The sequence below is a fragment of the Xenopus tropicalis genome, chromosome 2 (assembly GCF_000004195.4).
Source record: "Xenopus tropicalis strain Nigerian chromosome 2, UCB_Xtro_10.0, whole genome shotgun sequence".
NCBI classification, from domain to species: domain Eukaryota; kingdom Metazoa; phylum Chordata; class Amphibia; order Anura; family Pipidae; genus Xenopus; species Xenopus tropicalis.
The window spans coordinates 161,190,388-161,209,434 of NC_030678.2; the positions used below are offsets into that span (position 1 = coordinate 161,190,388).

General features: G+C 38.2%; 1 protein-coding gene across 1 annotated transcript in view; it reads left to right on the plus strand.

Moving 5' to 3' along the window:
• pdgfd (platelet derived growth factor D) overlaps positions 1 to 18,740 on the plus strand; it is a 117,836-nt gene extending 99,096 nt beyond the window's left edge. Inside the window, exons 6-8 of the mRNA XM_002934934.5 lie at positions 7,471 to 7,669; positions 10,692 to 10,906; positions 18,254 to 18,740. Of these exons, the coding sequence (XP_002934980.2) occupies positions 7,471 to 7,669; positions 10,692 to 10,906; positions 18,254 to 18,388 (549 nt within the window). The 3' untranslated portion in view covers positions 18,389 to 18,740. The remainder of the gene's footprint in view (positions 1 to 7,470; positions 7,670 to 10,691; positions 10,907 to 18,253) is intronic.
• Positions 18,741 to 19,047: the final 307 nt, after the last annotated feature.

Genomic DNA, 19,047 nt, shown 5'->3' on the forward strand with positions numbered 1-19,047 from the left:
CAAATCCCCAGAATCCCTTGCACAATTGATGTCAATAAGGCAAGGAACATTATAGTACAATGCATTGTGGGTTATGTAGCTCCTGCATGCTGTCTGTAAGCTGTGAAGACGTTACAATTTGTAACATCAGTGTTTTAGTCCCTCCTCCCCTACTTTTTGAAGGAACAGATTACAGTGATAAGGTTTCTACAGAGAAAGGAGCACAGTTGGAAAGTATTATTTTCCCTAATATGACTTTACCGCTAGATATTTTATCTGTCCAGGAAGACATCTAAGCCCCTCTTAAAAATACCCACATCACCCAATTGCCCGAGCCGCTGCCTCACCGCTCTTAAAGTGTAGAACTATTACCTCTAGTGAAAATTGGGTTCTTCCTTTCTAAAGGGGTGGTCTTTTGTTATTTGTTCTTTGCTGTGTAAAGGATGTTCAACTAACACTATCTTACTGTACAGAGTTATATCCACCTCATGTCTAGAGAAGCCAAACCCATAGAAATGGTTAAATGGAACCTATAGCCTTGCACAATTTATTATCATTGGCAAACACAGAGACAGTATTCTCAAAGCCAACGTTGAGGTCGTTAATGAATAGATTAGAATTCAGTTGACCAAGGACGGGTCCCTGAGGTAGTTCTCTAACACTGGTTTGTGTAGAAAGTGTTTGAGTTTGATATATACCCACTCTATGTAATTTACATTTCAGTCAGTTCTCTGCTCCTTAATATAATCAGGAACCTTCAGTGCAGTATCAGATGTTGTAAAATCTACGTCAATCACATCCACTGCAATCCCAAGGTCTAGGTTTTGCTCACCTCCTCACCGAAGGCAAATACTGTACATTTGTTTGGCAGGATCTATTGTGCATAACACTGTACTGACACACATTCATATTATTGTCTTATTCCTTAGTAATCCCTTCAAGAGTTTTCCTACCAATTATGTCAATTAATGGGTCATTATCTTAATTATCATTATCAAGCCACTACTATAAATACCAAGCCAGATATAAGATAAAAAATAATGGAAAATTAATTGACTGGCAACTACAAACCTTGTACCTTCAGGGCTCTGGCACACGGGGGAGATTAGTCGCCCGCGATTAACTCCCTGTTCGCGGGCGACTAATCTCCCCGAGTTGCCTACCCCTGCCATCCCACTGGCGAACATGTAAGTCGCCGGCGGGATGGCAGACGCGGCGGGGCGATTTGCGCGAAATCGCGCCGCCGCATGTGCCATCCCGCCGGCGACTTACATGTTCGCCGGTGGGATGGCAGGGGTAGGCAACTCGGGGAGATTAGTCGCCCGCGAACAGGGAGTTAATCGCGGGCGACTAATCTCCCCCGTGTGCCAGAGCCCTCAGATGTTCTAGTCTCTTTTAAAACTATTCCTCAACAAGACACCTTCAATTAAACCTATCCAATGCAAAGCACAAATTTAAAAAATCCAGACAAAACACAAAGACCACAAATTTTTCAGGTTTCTCAACGAATGGAACATCAGAAAAATCCAAAAACCCCTAATACCACAAAGCAACAGAAGACAGTCCAATTGGCCCAATTGATAGTTGCCATTGACATCTACTTGACTTTGACAGCTTTTAGATGGCGTATTGTTACTTTCCAACTTGATGCAGTTATTATACATAATAAATAGCGATGAGCGAATCTGTCCCGTTTCGCTTCGCCTAAAATTTTCGAAATGTCAAGAAAATTTGCCAAGCAGTGAAAAATCAACAAAACAAAATTGTCTCACAACTTTTTTGACGCCTTCGTCTTTTTTGTCGCCCGCATCTTTTTTTTACACAACCGCGCCCAATTTGATGTGACCACGCCCATTTTTACGCATCTGCGGCAAATGGGCTCATAAAAAAAAACCACAACTAACCTGCGTTTTTTTTGGTCGCCCACGTCTTTTTGTGGCGCCAATTTTGATGCATCTCTGCCTATTTTGACGCGACTGCAACTTTTTTTGACGCTCCACAAATTTTTCAGTGCTGAATTTTTGCGCAACTTTCCCGAAACTATTTGCCAATGGCGAAATGCTTAAGTTCGTTGCGAATCCATGCCTGGGTGAAAAAATTCGCTCATCACTAATAATAAATGGTTTTCCACTAAAAATGGTATTTTTGCACAAAAAAAAATTCGAATCATGAAAACAAAAAAATCACAACTAGTGATGAGCGAATCTGTCCCGTTTACTGGGATGAAAAAATAGCAAAATGTCAGAAACATTTGGTGAAAACGGTGAAAAATATGCAAAACTTGCAACTTTATTGTTGTATGCGACTTTTTTTTTACGTGACTACACCCATTTTTACTTGACCGTGCCTATTTTAGTGCGACCACTACTTTTTTTGACAGGGAGCAATTTTTTTCATGGCTGATTTTTGCTGAATTTTTGCTAAAAATTTGCCAATGGCGAGATGTGGAATAATACTGTATTCTGTGTACGAGTAACAATGCTATAAAAGTGTATTGTGCCGACTCCCACACACACAGTACTGGTTAAACAGCAGCTGGCCCGCTGTGCGCCTTAATTCTCCTCCTCTGCATCAACACACAGAGGGCTTTTCAAAGGTTAAACATTATGGACTTTTTATCTTTTTTTCAACCTCAATAACTATGTTACCATGATATGGCTGCTTGCTGCGATGGAGTCATAAACTGTAAATCTACTTAGCTTGAGAGAAAATAATAGCTATTTTGCCGCTGCTAGTGCTGTACTCTGGTACTGGTAAAATCAGCCATTAGTTTTCTGAAAACCTTCTTTTTAAATACTGCAGGCTTTCTGCGCATTTATCGTTATCCACTTTTTTTCTTTCTCAGTTTCTCTAACACTCCAACAAATTCCATTTCATTTCATCGTATGGGTCATTTTTGGGATGCATGGGAGGGGGTGATTTTAAAAAAAGAAGCAGTGGCCCAGGGACGGGACCTTTCTGGGTTGTAGGTAGGGAGGCACCAAATCCATTATTTTGGGGTTCAGCCAAACATTGAATCCTTTGTGAAAGATTCAGCCAAATCCAAACGTGTTCACGTAACCAAAAGTCATGTGATTGTAAGGATTCGGATTCTGTTCGGCCGACTCTTGGATTCCCCCGGATATGAATCCTGCTGAAAAAGGGCGAATCCTGAACCGAATCCTGAATTCCGTGCATCCCTAGTTATAAGGATTGGTGGGGGTCATTAATTGTCCTTTGCACCAAAAAATGTTTATGGCTCATTTATTAAAGAAGCACAATGTAAGAACAAACCAGAAGCCCAACACTATTGTGCCTGCTGCTAAATACATCCGATACCAGAGTGGCAAACATTCATGGCATGTAGTAAACTGCACATAAATTAGAATTGCACTTTCAAGAGAATGCGTAGTGCACAGGATGGACATTTATTCAATAACCACATGGTATAAAAATATTATCGATATACAAAAGATATGCATTGCTGCATTGCAGTAGGTTTTGTCAGTGCCTTGAAGGTCACGGTGATTCCCAGGGAGAAGAAAAGAAAACCACTAGAAATGATGGTGTTCAATACAAATATGTGCATTATTTTGTGGGTACACACTATTATCCGGGAATGGCTATCTGTATATGTTTGGCTTATTGTACAGTGTTAACCCATGAAATCGTTCTAGTCAAAATTTGGAAACAATTTTAGACTTTTCCCTTTCTCTGCATTCATTATGGAATGGGATTGTTAGGTCTTAAGTTTTTTCAGCCTTATCTTGTGTGTAATTATAAATGGAAGTGGAAAGCTGAGGTTTTTTAGACATTTTCCAACATGTTGCGCACCGTCCCCTTTGATGTTGCTCCCAGTGGCCTCACAGTAGGTGCCATTTTTAAACTTGTGGCTTGGAGACAAGTTTTGGAAGCCCAGAGACACAGTTGAACCCCAAGCAGAGCCTCCAACAGCCTAGCTGTCCACATGGGACAACCAAATAGCCAATCAAAGTCCCTATTTGGCACCCCCAAGGAACTTTTTTCATGCTTGTGTTGCTCCCCAACACTTTATACATCTAAGCGTGGTTCACGGGTAAAAAAAAACTGGGGATCCCTGATTTACAGGGTCCAAGAAATTTCAGATAAAGATGGTAAACATTTGGCATATTTTAGGTTAACTGAGGATAGTGAAGCTTAGCATCAGTCTTTACCTTTTCCAGAAGCTGCCTGTAGTGCAGTGGTTGATATAACAACATGGCTAGTAATGAGCGAATCTGTCCCGTTTCGCTTCGCCGGAAAATTCGTGAATCTTTCAAAAGATTGTTGCCCGCGACTATTTTTTTGACGCGCGACTATTCTTGAGACTATTCTTGGACGCGCGATTATTCTTGTGACTATTCATGCGACTATTCTTGGACGTGCGACTATACTTGGACGCCCAACTATTCTTTTGACGTCCGCGACTATTCTTGCAACAATTTTTGGACGTGCGGTGAATTTTCCAGAATCCATGCCTGGCGAAACATTTCGCCTATCACTAAACATGGCCCTACAAAATGATTTCTTGGTTGGATCAACAAAAATAGACTTCTGTCTATGCCTTAGCATAAGGAATAGTCCTTTACAGAGGAAGTGTATACATACAGCATATATATTTAGAACGTTACTATCTCCAAGGGCCGGTAACTCTACACTGAGTTTTCTTAGCGCTATAAAAATAGATTGTTCCATTCTGATTTTGGCATCACAAATAGGATCAGTACAATGTACAAAACAATCCAAATAAAGGCTGATGTCAGACTTCCAGACTATTTCTGTCATGTACATCAGCGTGTTTGGCAGAAACTGCTTAGACAGATGTACAGGCAGTCATGCAGCTGCCTCCCATGCTGTCATGTAAAGTAGCCTGTGGATGTCTATTGGGAGCACGCAATGTATTTTGTAGCGATGAATCAACATATTTATTAATTGCACATTCTGTTTATTTTGTTATAAGCAACTAAATACACGCAATGCTACTAATGGCCGTAAGGGATCTGAAACATACCGGAGGGCAATAAGAAATACATTGCAGAAATGTAAGGAAAGCCTTTAGCTATCTGTTATGCGGCTTGCCAAATATAGTTTGTTTATCCCTTTGATCTTAATAGGATTTGCTGCTCTCATAAATCCAGGGTTGCTTTATTTGCTGTGGTTTCTCCAACTTAGGAACTTTATCCTATGCAGAAAAGGCTTTCAAGACCCCTCTGTCGCTGCAAAAGTCCTATTGTGAAGACTATAGTTGGGGGGGGGGGGGGAGTTTAGGAGCCAGCCTGTCTCGTGGGAGCTTTGTTGACTAGAATTCAAGGGAGTAGACACCTATACACAAAGCAATGCATGATGCTCAGGACTGCTTTTTGAACCTCAGCAGGTTGTACTGACCCAGACTAGGAATCCCTGTTGGTTCTGCTGAATTACCTAACAAGTCCAGTTGCTTTAGATTTATTTATACTAGATATACCATGACCTGGATGAATGAAAATCTTCGTAGACACTAAATAAATAGCTCTTGCATGCATTGATTTGCCAGGGTAGGATAGAATGCAATAGAGCTGATAGTTGTTAATATTGTTGCCCAAATAAAGTTTATGTCAAAGAAATATTGCAACTGCATGGATCAATTAGTGGTGAAACTGCCAAGATGGCACCCTCGGTGGTTGTTGGTGTTGCAATAGGAGCCTTCTCAAGAAAGTTAGAGCAGCTTGTTTTCTAGAGTGGAAATGTATGGATATGGGGATGTTGGGGAAATGCAGGAGTGTTTAATGGTTTATCACATTAGCTCCCAGACTATGGGGCTGCCTTACAAACTATGGGGACTCAGCCTGAAGTTTAAGGTGAGATTTGGTGAGAATGATTATTCGCTCTTCTAGATACACCTAGAAGCCCACCTTAAGGGAAGTTATGGTGAGATTTGGGGTGAAAAGTTATAGGTTGTGAATGATACACAATATTTACCAGTTTATCTGTACTCATTCCATGAGCCAAGGGGAACCCTAGCCAAAGATTGCATTTTCGTGGGGGGGAGGGGACTGGCCAAATGTTGGACTTTCAAGTGGGGCTTAAACTAAAAATGTTTAAATACTACTAGCTGGAGTAGAGTTGGAGAACATGTGGAAAAACTGCTATTTAGGATAGCCAATATTGGATTATTTGCTTCTGATTGAAGAGTTCTTATGATTGTGTTGCACTTTTCAACATTGAACCTCATTTTCCAGTTTGCTGCCCAGTTTCCCAATTTTGTTCATTCGCTCTGCAAAGCGGCAGCATCCTGCATGGAACTTATAGTTTTGCACAATTTAGTGTCATCAGCAAAAATAGAAACAGTACTGTCTATGCCCACCTCCAGGTCATTAATAAACAAGTTAAACAGCAAAGGCCCAAGGACTGACCCCTGCGGTACTCCACTAACCACACTGGTCCAATTAGAAAATGTTCTATTTACCACCACTCTTTGTACTCTATCCTTCAGCCGGTTCTCTATCCAATTACAAATATTATGTTCTAGGCCAATATTCCTCAATTTGATCATTAACCTTCTGTGAGGTACTGTATCAAACGCTTTAGCAAAGTCCAAGTAGATGACATCAACTGCCATTCCAGCATCGAGGTTCCTACTCACCTCCTCATAAAAGGCGGCTAAATTAGTCTGGCAAGATCTGTTCTGCAGATTTTGGAAAACTTGTGGAAGAAATGCTATTTTGGATAGCTGATATTGGATTCTTTGCTACTTTGGTCTGACTGAAAACTTCACATTGATTCTTATGGCTATGTTCTATACTTGAAATGTTGCTGAATATGTTTACTTAATAACTTTCAGGGATGAGCAAACTTTATTGTCCGGTAAACTTATCAGAAATTCGCTATCTACGATTTTTTTTATAAATCCATGTTACAATTTTGCATTCCCATTGACTCCAATGCATTTCAGTGAAATTTCCCCATTCCTTTGCTTTCGCAAATTCTTAGCCAATCCTGCTCATTTAGTGCCAACACTTTACTGTGGTTACTGTGGTTAAGAGAATATACTCATATTCAGTATGTTTGGTTCCTCAAAGAAGTAAAGGAAATTTGTGTTATATGAACGTTTCATTAGAACAATAAATACTATTCTAATAGAGAGCAGTAGAACTTGAGTGTCGACATTATTATTTATGTGGCACAAAATGGACTGAAAGTTCAGGTCTCAGGCTTATTTACTTGCCTGTCTCTTCTTTAATTTTGGAGGAAACCAAAGTCCTTGCAGTGCCCATATCCAAATCAATTTAGTGCTCAGTGCAAACATAATAACCACTTAGATTCCCTTATTAAAGTGGGTTCCCTCTATTTTCCCATTTAGCTGGACATGCCCCATTGATGTCATACTACTTAGAAGTGCTGACAGTCAACACCTTTACTTTAGCAGTGCTTTACTTTGATTGGTTATTATGATAAACCATTCTTATAATAATAATATACAGTACATGTTTATAAAGCCATATATTTCATTCTTAGGAACTGTCCTATCACCCACCGTCAGTGACCGACTCCACTGTTACTGCCGAAGCCCTCGACCAAACCATTGCCCATTTTGACACCGTTGAAGAGGTACTTAAACATTTCAATCCCGAATCGTGGCAGGATGATCTAGAAAATCTCTACACAGATACATCTCAGTTCCGCGGAAGAACGTTCCAAGAAAAAAAATCAAAAGGTATGAAAACAGCAATCATTCTTTTGAATCAAATGTGTAAACATTAGTAGATTTTTATTAGGCCTATCTGGTCAGTCGCCCATCATTTCAAGGGGGCCCAGTGCCATGGAGCAGGAATGTAGCATAGACATGGTGGGGGCATGATGGGTAAGGAGCAGGGTTAGGGATGGAATGGCACAGCCCAGAACCAAGGCACAATAATAAACCCCTATGTATAAAAATAGAGGTCAGTGGCTCTCTGTATCCTTCTCGCCAGTGACATATATTCTTTGTTATTGAAAAAGAAAGAGTTAAATTTGATTTTAGGATTTCTAAATTCCGAAAGCAAAAAATGATGACCCTGGAAAGTATGTCTGTTTCTCCTATAAAAGAAAACAAGGAAAGCAGCGGCGAATAGCATAAAACGTGTTGCACACAGTGGAACCTAAGAACAAAACCTTTAATGACAGAGAACAGTAACACAATGCAGAGAACAAAGGCATTTCAGTGTTGTGATTCTCATTAGCAGAAAATGTATGAGAAAGTTCAGCCAATTAAGCTGCAAAAAAATCAATCATATGGCAAACACCATACTGAAATGAGCAAAATAGGATTTGAAATAAAGAATATTAGTTACATGGTCACAGTATGGCTTGAGAGGACAATGACAGTGAAGGTAGAGCAAACCACCTTCTCAATTGCCACTTCATTGTATTTTTCCATTGCTGTTTAGCAGAATGACATCTGATAGTACAGCTACGGGACCCCTTATCTGGAAACCTATTATCCAGAAAGTTCCAAATTACAGAAGGCCAACTGCCATAGACTCTGTTATAAACAAATAATTCACATTTTAAAAAGTCTTATCCTTTTTCTCTGTAATAATAAAACAGTACATTGTACTTGATCCCAACTAAGATATAATTACCCCTTATTGGGGGCAGAACAGCCCTATTGGGTTTATTTCATGGTTAAATTATTCCCTTTTCTCTGTAATAATAAAACAGTGCCTGTACTTGATCCCAACTAAGATATAATTACCCCTTATTGGGGGCAGAACAGCCCTATTGGGTTTATTTCATGGTTAAATGATTCCCTTTTCTCTGTAATAATAAAACAGTACCTGTACTTGATCCCAACTAAGATATAATTACCCCTTATTGGGGCAGAACAGCCCTATTGGGTTTATTTAATGGTTAAATGATTCCCTTTTCTCTGTAATAATAAAACAGTACCTGTACTTGATCCCAACTAAGATATAATTACCCCTTATTGGGGGCAGAACAGCCCTATTGGGTTTATTTAATGGTTAAATGATTCCCTTTTCTCTGTAATAATAAAACAGTACCTGTACTTGATCCCAACTAAGATATAATTACCCCTTATTGGGGTAATTATTCCTTCCCATAATTTGGAACTTTCTGGATAATGGGTTTCCAGATACAAACACAATAGATCAAAACAAAACTGCATGGTTATAACTGAGAAGAAAAAATATAATTCTGTAGAGGGTCTAATGATAATTTCCCAATCTTTTATTTACATAGATATCTCATTCTTGCCTTATTTGGAACAATGCCATAAGATTGAGTTGACCTTTGCTGGCATAGATTCGAGCTAATGGCAGAAAAACTGTGACTGACAGATTGGTGATTGGTTGACTTTGAAAATGGCCATTTCTATATAAACTCCTCATAACATAAGTTAGATATCTGCGTGCCTTTGGCAGGAAAGGTAGGACATAGGGATAGGAAGTGAAATACAACAGTGGGGGAGGGGGCAATGGCTAGAAGGGATAAGGATTAAAATAAAAAAGATAAATGGAACAAGAAGGGCATAACAAGGTGCGAAAAAGAAATAAAAAGAGATGAGAGAAAAAAAACCATCATTCCATTGTGGTCTACAGCACCTTACAATGCAATAATAGCCATTTAACAGGTATGGGATATTTCATCCAGAAACCAGAAAGCTCTAAATTACAGGAGGACCTTCTCCCATAGACTCCATTGTAAGCAATTAATTCTAATTTGTAAAAAATAATTTCCTTTTCCCCTGTACATTGTAGTTGATGCATTCATATTAGTGGCAGAACAATCCTATTGGCTTTATTTCATGTTTAAATGATTTCTTTTTCTCTGTAATAATAAAACAGTACCTGTACTTGATCCCAACTAAGATATAATTACCCCTTATTGGGGCAGAACAGCCCTATTGGGTTTATTTAATGGTTAAATGATTCCCTTTTCTCTGTAATAATAAAACAGTACCTGTACTTGACCCCAACTAAGATATAATTACCCCTTATTGGGGCAGAACAGCCCTATTGGGTTTATTTCATGGTTAAATGATTTCCTTTTCTCTGTAATAATAAAACAGTACCTGTACTTGATCCCAACTAAGATATAATTACCCCTTATTGGGGGCAGAACAGCCCTATTGGGTTTATTTAATGGTTAAATGATTTCCTTTTCTCTGTAATAATAAAACAGTACCTGTACTTGATCCCAACTAAGATATAATTACCCCTTATTGGGGGCAGAACAGCCCTATTGGGTTTATTTAATGGTTAAATGATTTCCTTTTCTCTGTAATAATAAAACAGTACCTGTACTTGATCCCAACTAAGATATAATTACCCCTTATTGGGGGCAGAACAGCCCTATTGGGTTTATTTAATGGTTAAATGATTCCCTTTTCTCTGTAATAATAAAACAGTACCTGTACTTGATCCCAACTAAGATATAATTACCCCTTATTGGGGGCAGAACAGCCCTATTGGGTTGATTTCATAATGCTTAATTTTTCAACTTCAACTAAAAACAACTTCCATTTATCAAACAACTTGAATTTCGGCACCAGTGACCATAACACTGTGAAATCACCTTAAGGATGCTTGATTTGAGATGATGCTTTATATTCGCTGTATGCCAAATGATTCTGAATTAGACTGAATGGCTTTGTTCAGCGCAACTCACAGAGCTAAGAGCAAATTCTCAAGACAAGCGACCTGCGCTTCCTGACAATGAATCATTTTATCTTGCAGTCAATTTGGACAGGCTTAATGATGATGTCAAGCGCTACAGCTGCACTCCAAGAAATTACACAGTGAATTTAAGAGAAGAATTAAAAATTACCAATGCCGTATTCTTTCCTCGATGCCTGCTCATCAAGCGCTGTGGAGGAAACTGCGGCTGCGGAACTCCAAACTGGAAATCTTGTGTTTGTACATCTGGAAAAACGGTGAAAAAATACCATGAGGTAAGGCAAAGAAATACAAAATATACCAAAATGCCTTCTGTTCCCAACCATTCTGTCAAATGTAAAAAGACTTGGGGAGCAACACAAGCACCATAAAAGTTCATGGAGGAGCCAAATAAGGGCTGTGATTGGCTATTAGGGGCCTCTATGCACCCTATCAGCTTACAGGGGGCTTTATTTGGTAGGAAATCTTGTTTTTATTCAACCAAAACTTGCCCCCAAGTCAGGAATTCAAAAATAACTCCCTGGTTTGGGGGCACTGAGAGCAACATCCAAGGGGTTGGGGAGCAACATGTTGCCCCGGAGCCACTGGTTGGGGATCACTGTCCTTGATTAACCGAGCATGGTCAACCCATGGATGACACAATGGTGCAATTATTACAATTCAATTTCAAGTTTTCGACCGATATGAGAAAATAATTGCAAAAATCACAAATTTGAGTTTATTGAAATAGAATTTTTAAGCTTTACCAATCAAAAATAATTATCGATATATTCAGACTGGAAACATTTTGAAGCTAAAATCTGTCAAACTTCTATAGTAGCCAATTGGTGGTGTAATTTCCACGTTCAAGTTGTTTTATAATTTGGGTTTTTTTATGAAGGAAGTCGATTTTTTAAGAATTAATAGAAGAATGTCATTTTCAAGTTTTTTTTAGTGTGAATTAATGAGACCGAACTTCCAGAATTCTACTGAGAGCTAAAGGCTTAATTTTCTGTATTTTTTGAGAGGTTCAGGTTGAACCATCCCTATTTGCTATGTGTTCTACTTCAAATCTAGCTACGAACAATGTTTGAAGCAACGTATATTACTTTCTTTAGGGTTATTACCTAGTATAAAGTATTCCAAAGGGACTATGTACATAGTGTCAAGTCTCAAGAGTGAACGTAAGCTCTAAGCAGCGCAATGGCTACACTACTGGGGCTATTGATTACGGTACCTGATGAACCGGATCTCTCTTTTCTGTTTTGTAGTTCAAAGTGTTGGTTGTTTTAATGGCTGTAGAGAAGAAAGCTGTAAATAACACTTAATGGCCCTGCTATAAATAACCAAAACTTTCTCAATCTCGTGCCTTATCTGTGCTTGAAGGAAAGACCCCTGGGATTTGATGCTCCTTGTATACTGAGTTTTAGATACTGTATGTCTGCTAATTAAGAGCAAACACCATTTTCTCGTGTGTAAGTTGGCTCTCCAGAGAAATAGAGGTTCACAGTGGACATGTCATACACTGGTGTGTTCAAAAAAGGTTAAAAAGATACAACTATGTTTCACATAAACCAGTATTATTTCGGAAAGGTGAAGGCAAAACTTGTCAAAATAAATTTTTTACTTCTCTTAATACATTTGAAGGTATTAATACATTGATACATATTTTAAAACACATTTTAGACTGAATATGTTCTTACCTGTTCCTAAGACCCATTCTCCATTTTCTAATTTACCAATCCAAGGCAAATTTGCCTCAGTATCCCACAGCAGAATTGTGCCTCCTGAAGTAAACTGATTAAAGCTAGTTGCTGATTGGTTGCTATGGAGTAAATGAACCCTGGATTGTTTAGTTAGACAATAAACTTTGGTAGAGTAGTAAAGTCCTACCAGTCCATGGATGCTGTGGTTACTCAAATTTAGAGATGGAATTAAAGCTTTTGCTACCCTAGATAAGAGCTGTGCAACTGGAGGCCCACAGGCCAGATGTGGGTTTTATGGTCTCAGACTGGGCTCTGTAGAAGACATCATCATTTTAATATAATCCATCCCTAAAACACAATGTATGAAAACTAATTGGCCACTAACTTGTAATAAGTTGGAGAGGGCTGCCCTCAGTATCCCACAGCAGAATTGTGCCTCCTGAAATAAATTGATTAAAGCTAATTACCTATCGGTTGCTATGGAGTAAATGGACTGTGGTTTGTTTAGTTAGACAATAGTCTTTTGTAGAGTAGTAAAGACCTACCAGTCCTTGGATGCTGTAGTTACTCAAATTTATAGATGGATTTAAAGCTTTTGCTACCCTAGATAGGAGCTGTGCAACTGGAGGACCACAGGCCAGATGTGGCTTTTATGGTCCCAGACTGGGCTCTTTAGAAGACATCATCATTTTAATATAATCCATCCCTAAAACACAATGTATGAAAAATAATTGGCCACTAACTTGTAATTAGTTGGAAAGGGCTGCCCTCAGTATCCCACAGCAGAATTGTGCCTTCTGAAATAAACTGATTAAAGCTAATTGCCTATTGGTTGCTATGGAGTAAATGAACCGTGGTTTGTTTAGTTAGACAATAATCTTTTGTAGAGTAGTAAAGACCTACCAGTCCTTGGATGCTGTGGTTACTTAAATTTAGAGATGGATTGAAGCTTTTGCTACCCTAGATAGGAGCTGTGCAACTGGAGGCCCACAGGCCAGATGTGGGTTTTATGGTCCCAGACTGGGCTCCATAGACTTTATTATATGACATTATCATTTTAAAATAATCCATCTCTAAAACACAATGTAGGAAAAATAATTGGCCACTAACATGTTATAAGTTGGAAAGGGCTGCCCTAGATCAAGTAAGTAAGTAAGATGATAACATTGTTCTATGAGGAATAAGCCATCCAAAATACTTTCCCACCCATTCTACGACCACCAATATCTCCTGCTCCAGCCTTACCATGAATCTTGACTTTTGGAAGTTAAACAAACTTAAATTGTGCTTGAAGTTCCAAAAGCTGCTACCCTAACACATGCCTTTTAGATCTCTATCCTACATACATCCATACATACATCTATAAGAGTATAGCTACAAGAAAGCAGAGCACGTTGCTACCAAGGGCACCTTATCGCACAGGTTAATATTAATATGTAAAATCAGGCCATATGTTCAAGTGCGAGATTCCATCTAACAGCTATTTTTACAAACAAACTTCACAGCTATTGGTAAATATAAATGCAAGAATCTCAGCTAGTGATCAGTGTGGGAGTCTGCTGAGATATATAGTTAATAATAGATGAGTCTTGAAGAGCCATCAACGGATCTCAACAGCTTCTAAAACAAAGCCGGAAGGTATATTGAAAATGTATATATCCGTAAGCATCAACATATACACCTTCTCATTTACTCATTAGCCCAAATGGACCAGGGGAGCTTTATGAAATTTAGGCAGGAAATGCTTGACTCCTCCCTCAGTAGGGATGGAGATGGGTAGAGTAAATCATTTACCTGTATATAATATAATTTAGCTCCCTCTCCCTTATGCTGCATTGTCATGTTTAATAAATAATGAAGCAGAGGGGGCTATTTTCCTGGAAGTAAATCAGATGCTATTGAAGCTCTGCAGAGACAGGAGAGAATTTTTGAAATAAGCTTTGTGAGCGTTGCTGTCACAGAAATCGACATTGTTTTAATTACAAGGAAAGCATGAAGACAGACTGGCCAAGTTATGCTTGTCCTCACAGTGAAGAAGGCAATCTATAGGCACATTTTCTCAATGCATCATACCGCCAGCTGAGTTGCTCTGCTTTCCGCTCAATCATGAACTTGACGGACATATGTCTTTTTTGAAGGCATAAGAACCGACAAGTTTTAGCAGACTGCATGTTTGCATGTGGAACATCGGTGCAACAGGTGCATTCTGGATTAGCAAAAACTTTACCATAAAACCTTCACCAAGTGCTCTATAATCCATTCAAATATAGCCCTTGGATCTATTCATGTAGTTAAGTATATTTTATTATGTTCATGTTTAATGATATTCATTTAGATAATTAACTCATACGGGCTCGCTTACAAGCCAGGAGAATGCAAGGGCAAGAGCACTAAAGGCGGCCATACGCGGGACGATTGTAGCTGCCAATATCGGTCCCTTAGACCGATTGGCCTGTGTAGGGGCACAAATGATGGGCTTGCCCGACCAATATCTGGCCTGAAATCGGGCAGATATCGATTGGGCAGGTTTAAAAATCAAGTCAGATCGGAGACCGCATCGGCTTGTTGTAATCATAGAAAAGTACAGTTAATGAGCTTTTGGCAATAAAATATGGACTTTGCAGTGTTATTTATTCAAGTCTGTGTTGGCCCCAGAGTGATGCAGCCTCAGTGATGCCGCATATAAATAGTAGCCACTTATAAATAGTAGCATATAAATAGTAGCCACTTATAAATAGTAGCACATAAATAGTAGCATATAAATAGTATCATATAAATAGTAGCATATAAATAGTAGCTTATAAATAGTAGCCACTTATAAATAGTAGTACATAAATAGTAGCATATAAATAGTAGCATATAAATAGTAGCATATAAATAGTAGCCACTTATAAATAGTAGCACATAAATAGTAGCATATAAATAGTAGCATATAAATAGTAGCCACTTATAAATAGTAGCATATAAATAGTAGCATATAAATAGTAGCCATATAAATAGTAGCCACTTATAAATAGTAGCATATAAATAGTAGCTTGTAAATAGTAGCCACTTATAAATAGTGCATATAAATAGTAGCATATTAATAGTAGCCACTTATAAAAAGTGCATATAAATAGTAGCATATTAATAGTAGCCACTTATAAATAGTGCATATAAATAGTAGCCGCATATAAATAGTAGCCGCATATAAATAGTAGCATATAAATATTTATATGCGGCTACTATTTATATGCACTATTTATATGTGGCTACTATTTATATGTGGCTACTATTTATAAGCTACTATTTATAAGCTACTATTTATATGCGGCTACTATTTATATGTGGCTACTATTTATATGTGGCTACTATTTATAAGCTACTATTTATAAGCTACTATTTATCTGCGGCTGCTATTTATATGCACTATTTATATGTGGCTACTATTTATATGTGGCTACTATTTATAAGCTACTATTTATAAGCTACTATTTATATGCGGCTACTATTTATATGTGGCTACTATTTATATGTGGCTACTATTTATAAGCTACTATTTATAAGCTACTATTTATCTGCGGCTGCTATTTATATGCACTATTTATATGTGGCTACTATTTATATGCTACTATTTATACGCAGCGACTATTATCGCACATAATAATAGACGTTAATTAGCGCGCATGCGGTAAATGCGTAAATTAGCGCAAGTATGCTTATAGTGAATCGTGCGTTAAGTGGCAAAAATTTAGGCGCAATAAAATTTTTAACGCAAGCTATAAATAGCGCACGTTTTAACGCACTTTAGTGAATCAGCCCTACTATTTGTTACATATATATATTGTAATCCCATTATGTACAGTATTATAGAGACTTTACACCCATTGTATTTCATTGCCGCGTGGTTATGTTGGTGGCTATGTATCTAAAGGCATATGCTGAAAAATTAGAGCCCGTCGCTGATTCCTATGATAACTGGGAGTAATCATAGGAATATTTGCACATATTCATATGTATATTTATTAATGCATAGACTGCTAGCGGTGAATATTCTAATACAGTATAATTCCTGTTATATAAGACTGGAGAGCACGGAACGTTCACTGGGTCTTTGCTTTCCATTGCACAGTGTTCTGCTCCATCTCATTCTAGGAAGCCAAAGCTAAAGCTATTTTATATACAGTAGGCGAGACTTAGAGCTTTGAATATCATGGCTGTGATCAGTCAGTCAAGCTGCCCTATTTCCACTTTGTTCACGCACTCCTCCTCTGTCTTGTCTGGGAAAAGTGTTTGCCAATTCATTTTTCTCTTCTTATCTGCAAAGCCCATATACCGTGCTCATGTTTTTTAATATAAAAACACAAGGAAAATCCCAAAGCTGTCAGAGGGCTTGTTAACTTAAATGCTGTCCAAATCTCAGCTCTCAGCCAAGACATACACGCTTTCCTGGAAAAAATACAAATTCCTCCACAGACTTATCCTACTGAAGAATATATATATATATATTGATGTATATATTATTTTTAGTAGGATAAGGATTTATACAATGTAAAGAAAAATAAATATACTGTGGAAGGAAAAGAATAAAAATAATTAAACAGCAGTAAAATTCTTTGGCAGAACCCCCCCTTCCCTTTAGGTTATTAAATATCAAGATCATTACAGCTGCCTTGCTTTAGGTCTAATTTTGAAATTTCACATGGGGCTAGCCATATTCTTCATTTGCCAGGGTGCCACAACCATGTGACCTGTGCTCTGATAAACTTCAGTTACACTTTACTGCTGAGCTGCAAGTTGGAGTGATATCCCCCCCTCCCAGCAGCCGATCACCAGAACAATGGGAAGGGAGCAAGATAGCAGCTCCCAATAGGTATCAGAATAGCACTCAATAGTAAGAAATCCAAGTCCGGATTGGGACTCCTCCAGTTACATGGGAGTAGGAGAAAACTCATGGAACTACTTGGTGGCTTAAATATCCTTATACTTTACAATATGGAATAAATGATTCTCTATAGAAATCTAAAAAGCGAGTGAATGACCTTTGGGAGAGGTCAAAGAATCTATCCTGAAATATATCCAACAATAATACAGATCACAATGTACAAATCCAACATAAAGGGAAAATAATTGCAACTGAGGAGAAAAAGTTTGGAATTCTCACCTTTATATTCTCTGTAATAATAAAACAGTACCTGTACTTGATTCCAACTAAGATATAATTACCCCTTATTGGGGGCAGAACAGCCCTATTGGGTTTATTTAATGGTTAAATGATTTCCTTTTCTCTGTAATAATAAAACAGTACCTGTACTTGATCCCAACTAAGATATAATTACCCCTTATTGGGGGCAGAACAGCCCTATTGGGTTTATTTAATGGTTAAATGATTCCCTTTTCTCTGTAATAATAAAACAGTACCTGTACTTGATCCCAACTAAGATATAATTACCCCTTATTGAGGGCAGAACAGCCCTATTGGGTTTATTTCATGGTTAAATGATTCCCTTTTCTCTGTAATAATAAAACAGTACCTGTACTTGATCCCAACTAAGATATAATTACCCCTTATTGGGGGCAGAACAACCCTATTGGGTTTATTTAATGGTTAAATGATTCCCTTTTCTCTGTAATAATAAAACAGTACCTGTACTTGATCCCAACTAAGATATAATTAATTCTTATTGGGGGCAAAACAATCCTATTGGGTTTATTTAATGTTTAAATGGCTTCTTACTAGACCTATAGTATGGAGATCCAAATTATAGAAAGATCCCATATCCAAAAAAACCTAGGTCTCGAGTATTCTCGATAACAGATTCCATACCTGTATATACTTTAGTGTTTCCTTATGGGATTGTGTTACTGTCTTCATATTGAGAAATATCATCATTTGGTATGTAACGTAGGAATCACCTGTTATTATGTACATTAAATTAAACATTTCTTTTTTCATAGGTGCTGAAAGTCACGCCGGATAACAGCAACAACAAAAAAACAAAGAGCAAATCCAAGAACATGGCCATTGTTGATATCCAGCTTGAACATCATGAGCGATGTGATTGTATCTGCAGTTCTAGGCCCCCGCGATAAGTCCTTAAAGATGATCAGCAGCTTTATGAACTATAATGTACAGTCATCTAAATGTCTTTACTTGGCATCAGAACACTGATACTAGCCTTCAGCCTAACAATACCTATTAGTGCGGTGCTCCTACATAGCTTTGTGTCACAAACATTTCTGTTATGCTGACTAGAGAAATCAAAGGGTTCTAGACCATAAAAAGCCACGGAGACATTTCTAAGGAATTTGGTTTCAGAGGTGCTTCCACGAGACATTTTACTGTGCAAAGAGGATGAAATACTAAAGCAAACAATTAGACATTTTGAAATGTAAATGACCAAATGAAGTGCCATAAATACAGTACTTACCTATCAATATCAAATTGCACATCTTATTATATTTGGCGCAGGGCAAGGCTTTACTTAGACTTGTTTGATGCAGTTTTTTTCACTCATAGGCAGTGTTGGACTGGCCCACCATGATACCAGGAAAACTCCCAGTGGGCCCAGGTGTAAGTGGGCCCTCCTGCTCCTGAGCATTTGGCCTGATTCATGGTCATTCCCTGTTTCTGAATGAGATGAAGGTGGAGAAATAGATGGAAGAATAGATGCTAGCATGTAAATAAAAGAGACTAGGAGAATAAAGAGGTTGGGTAAGGAAAGGAGGAAAAATAGTTTGGAGAGTGGGCC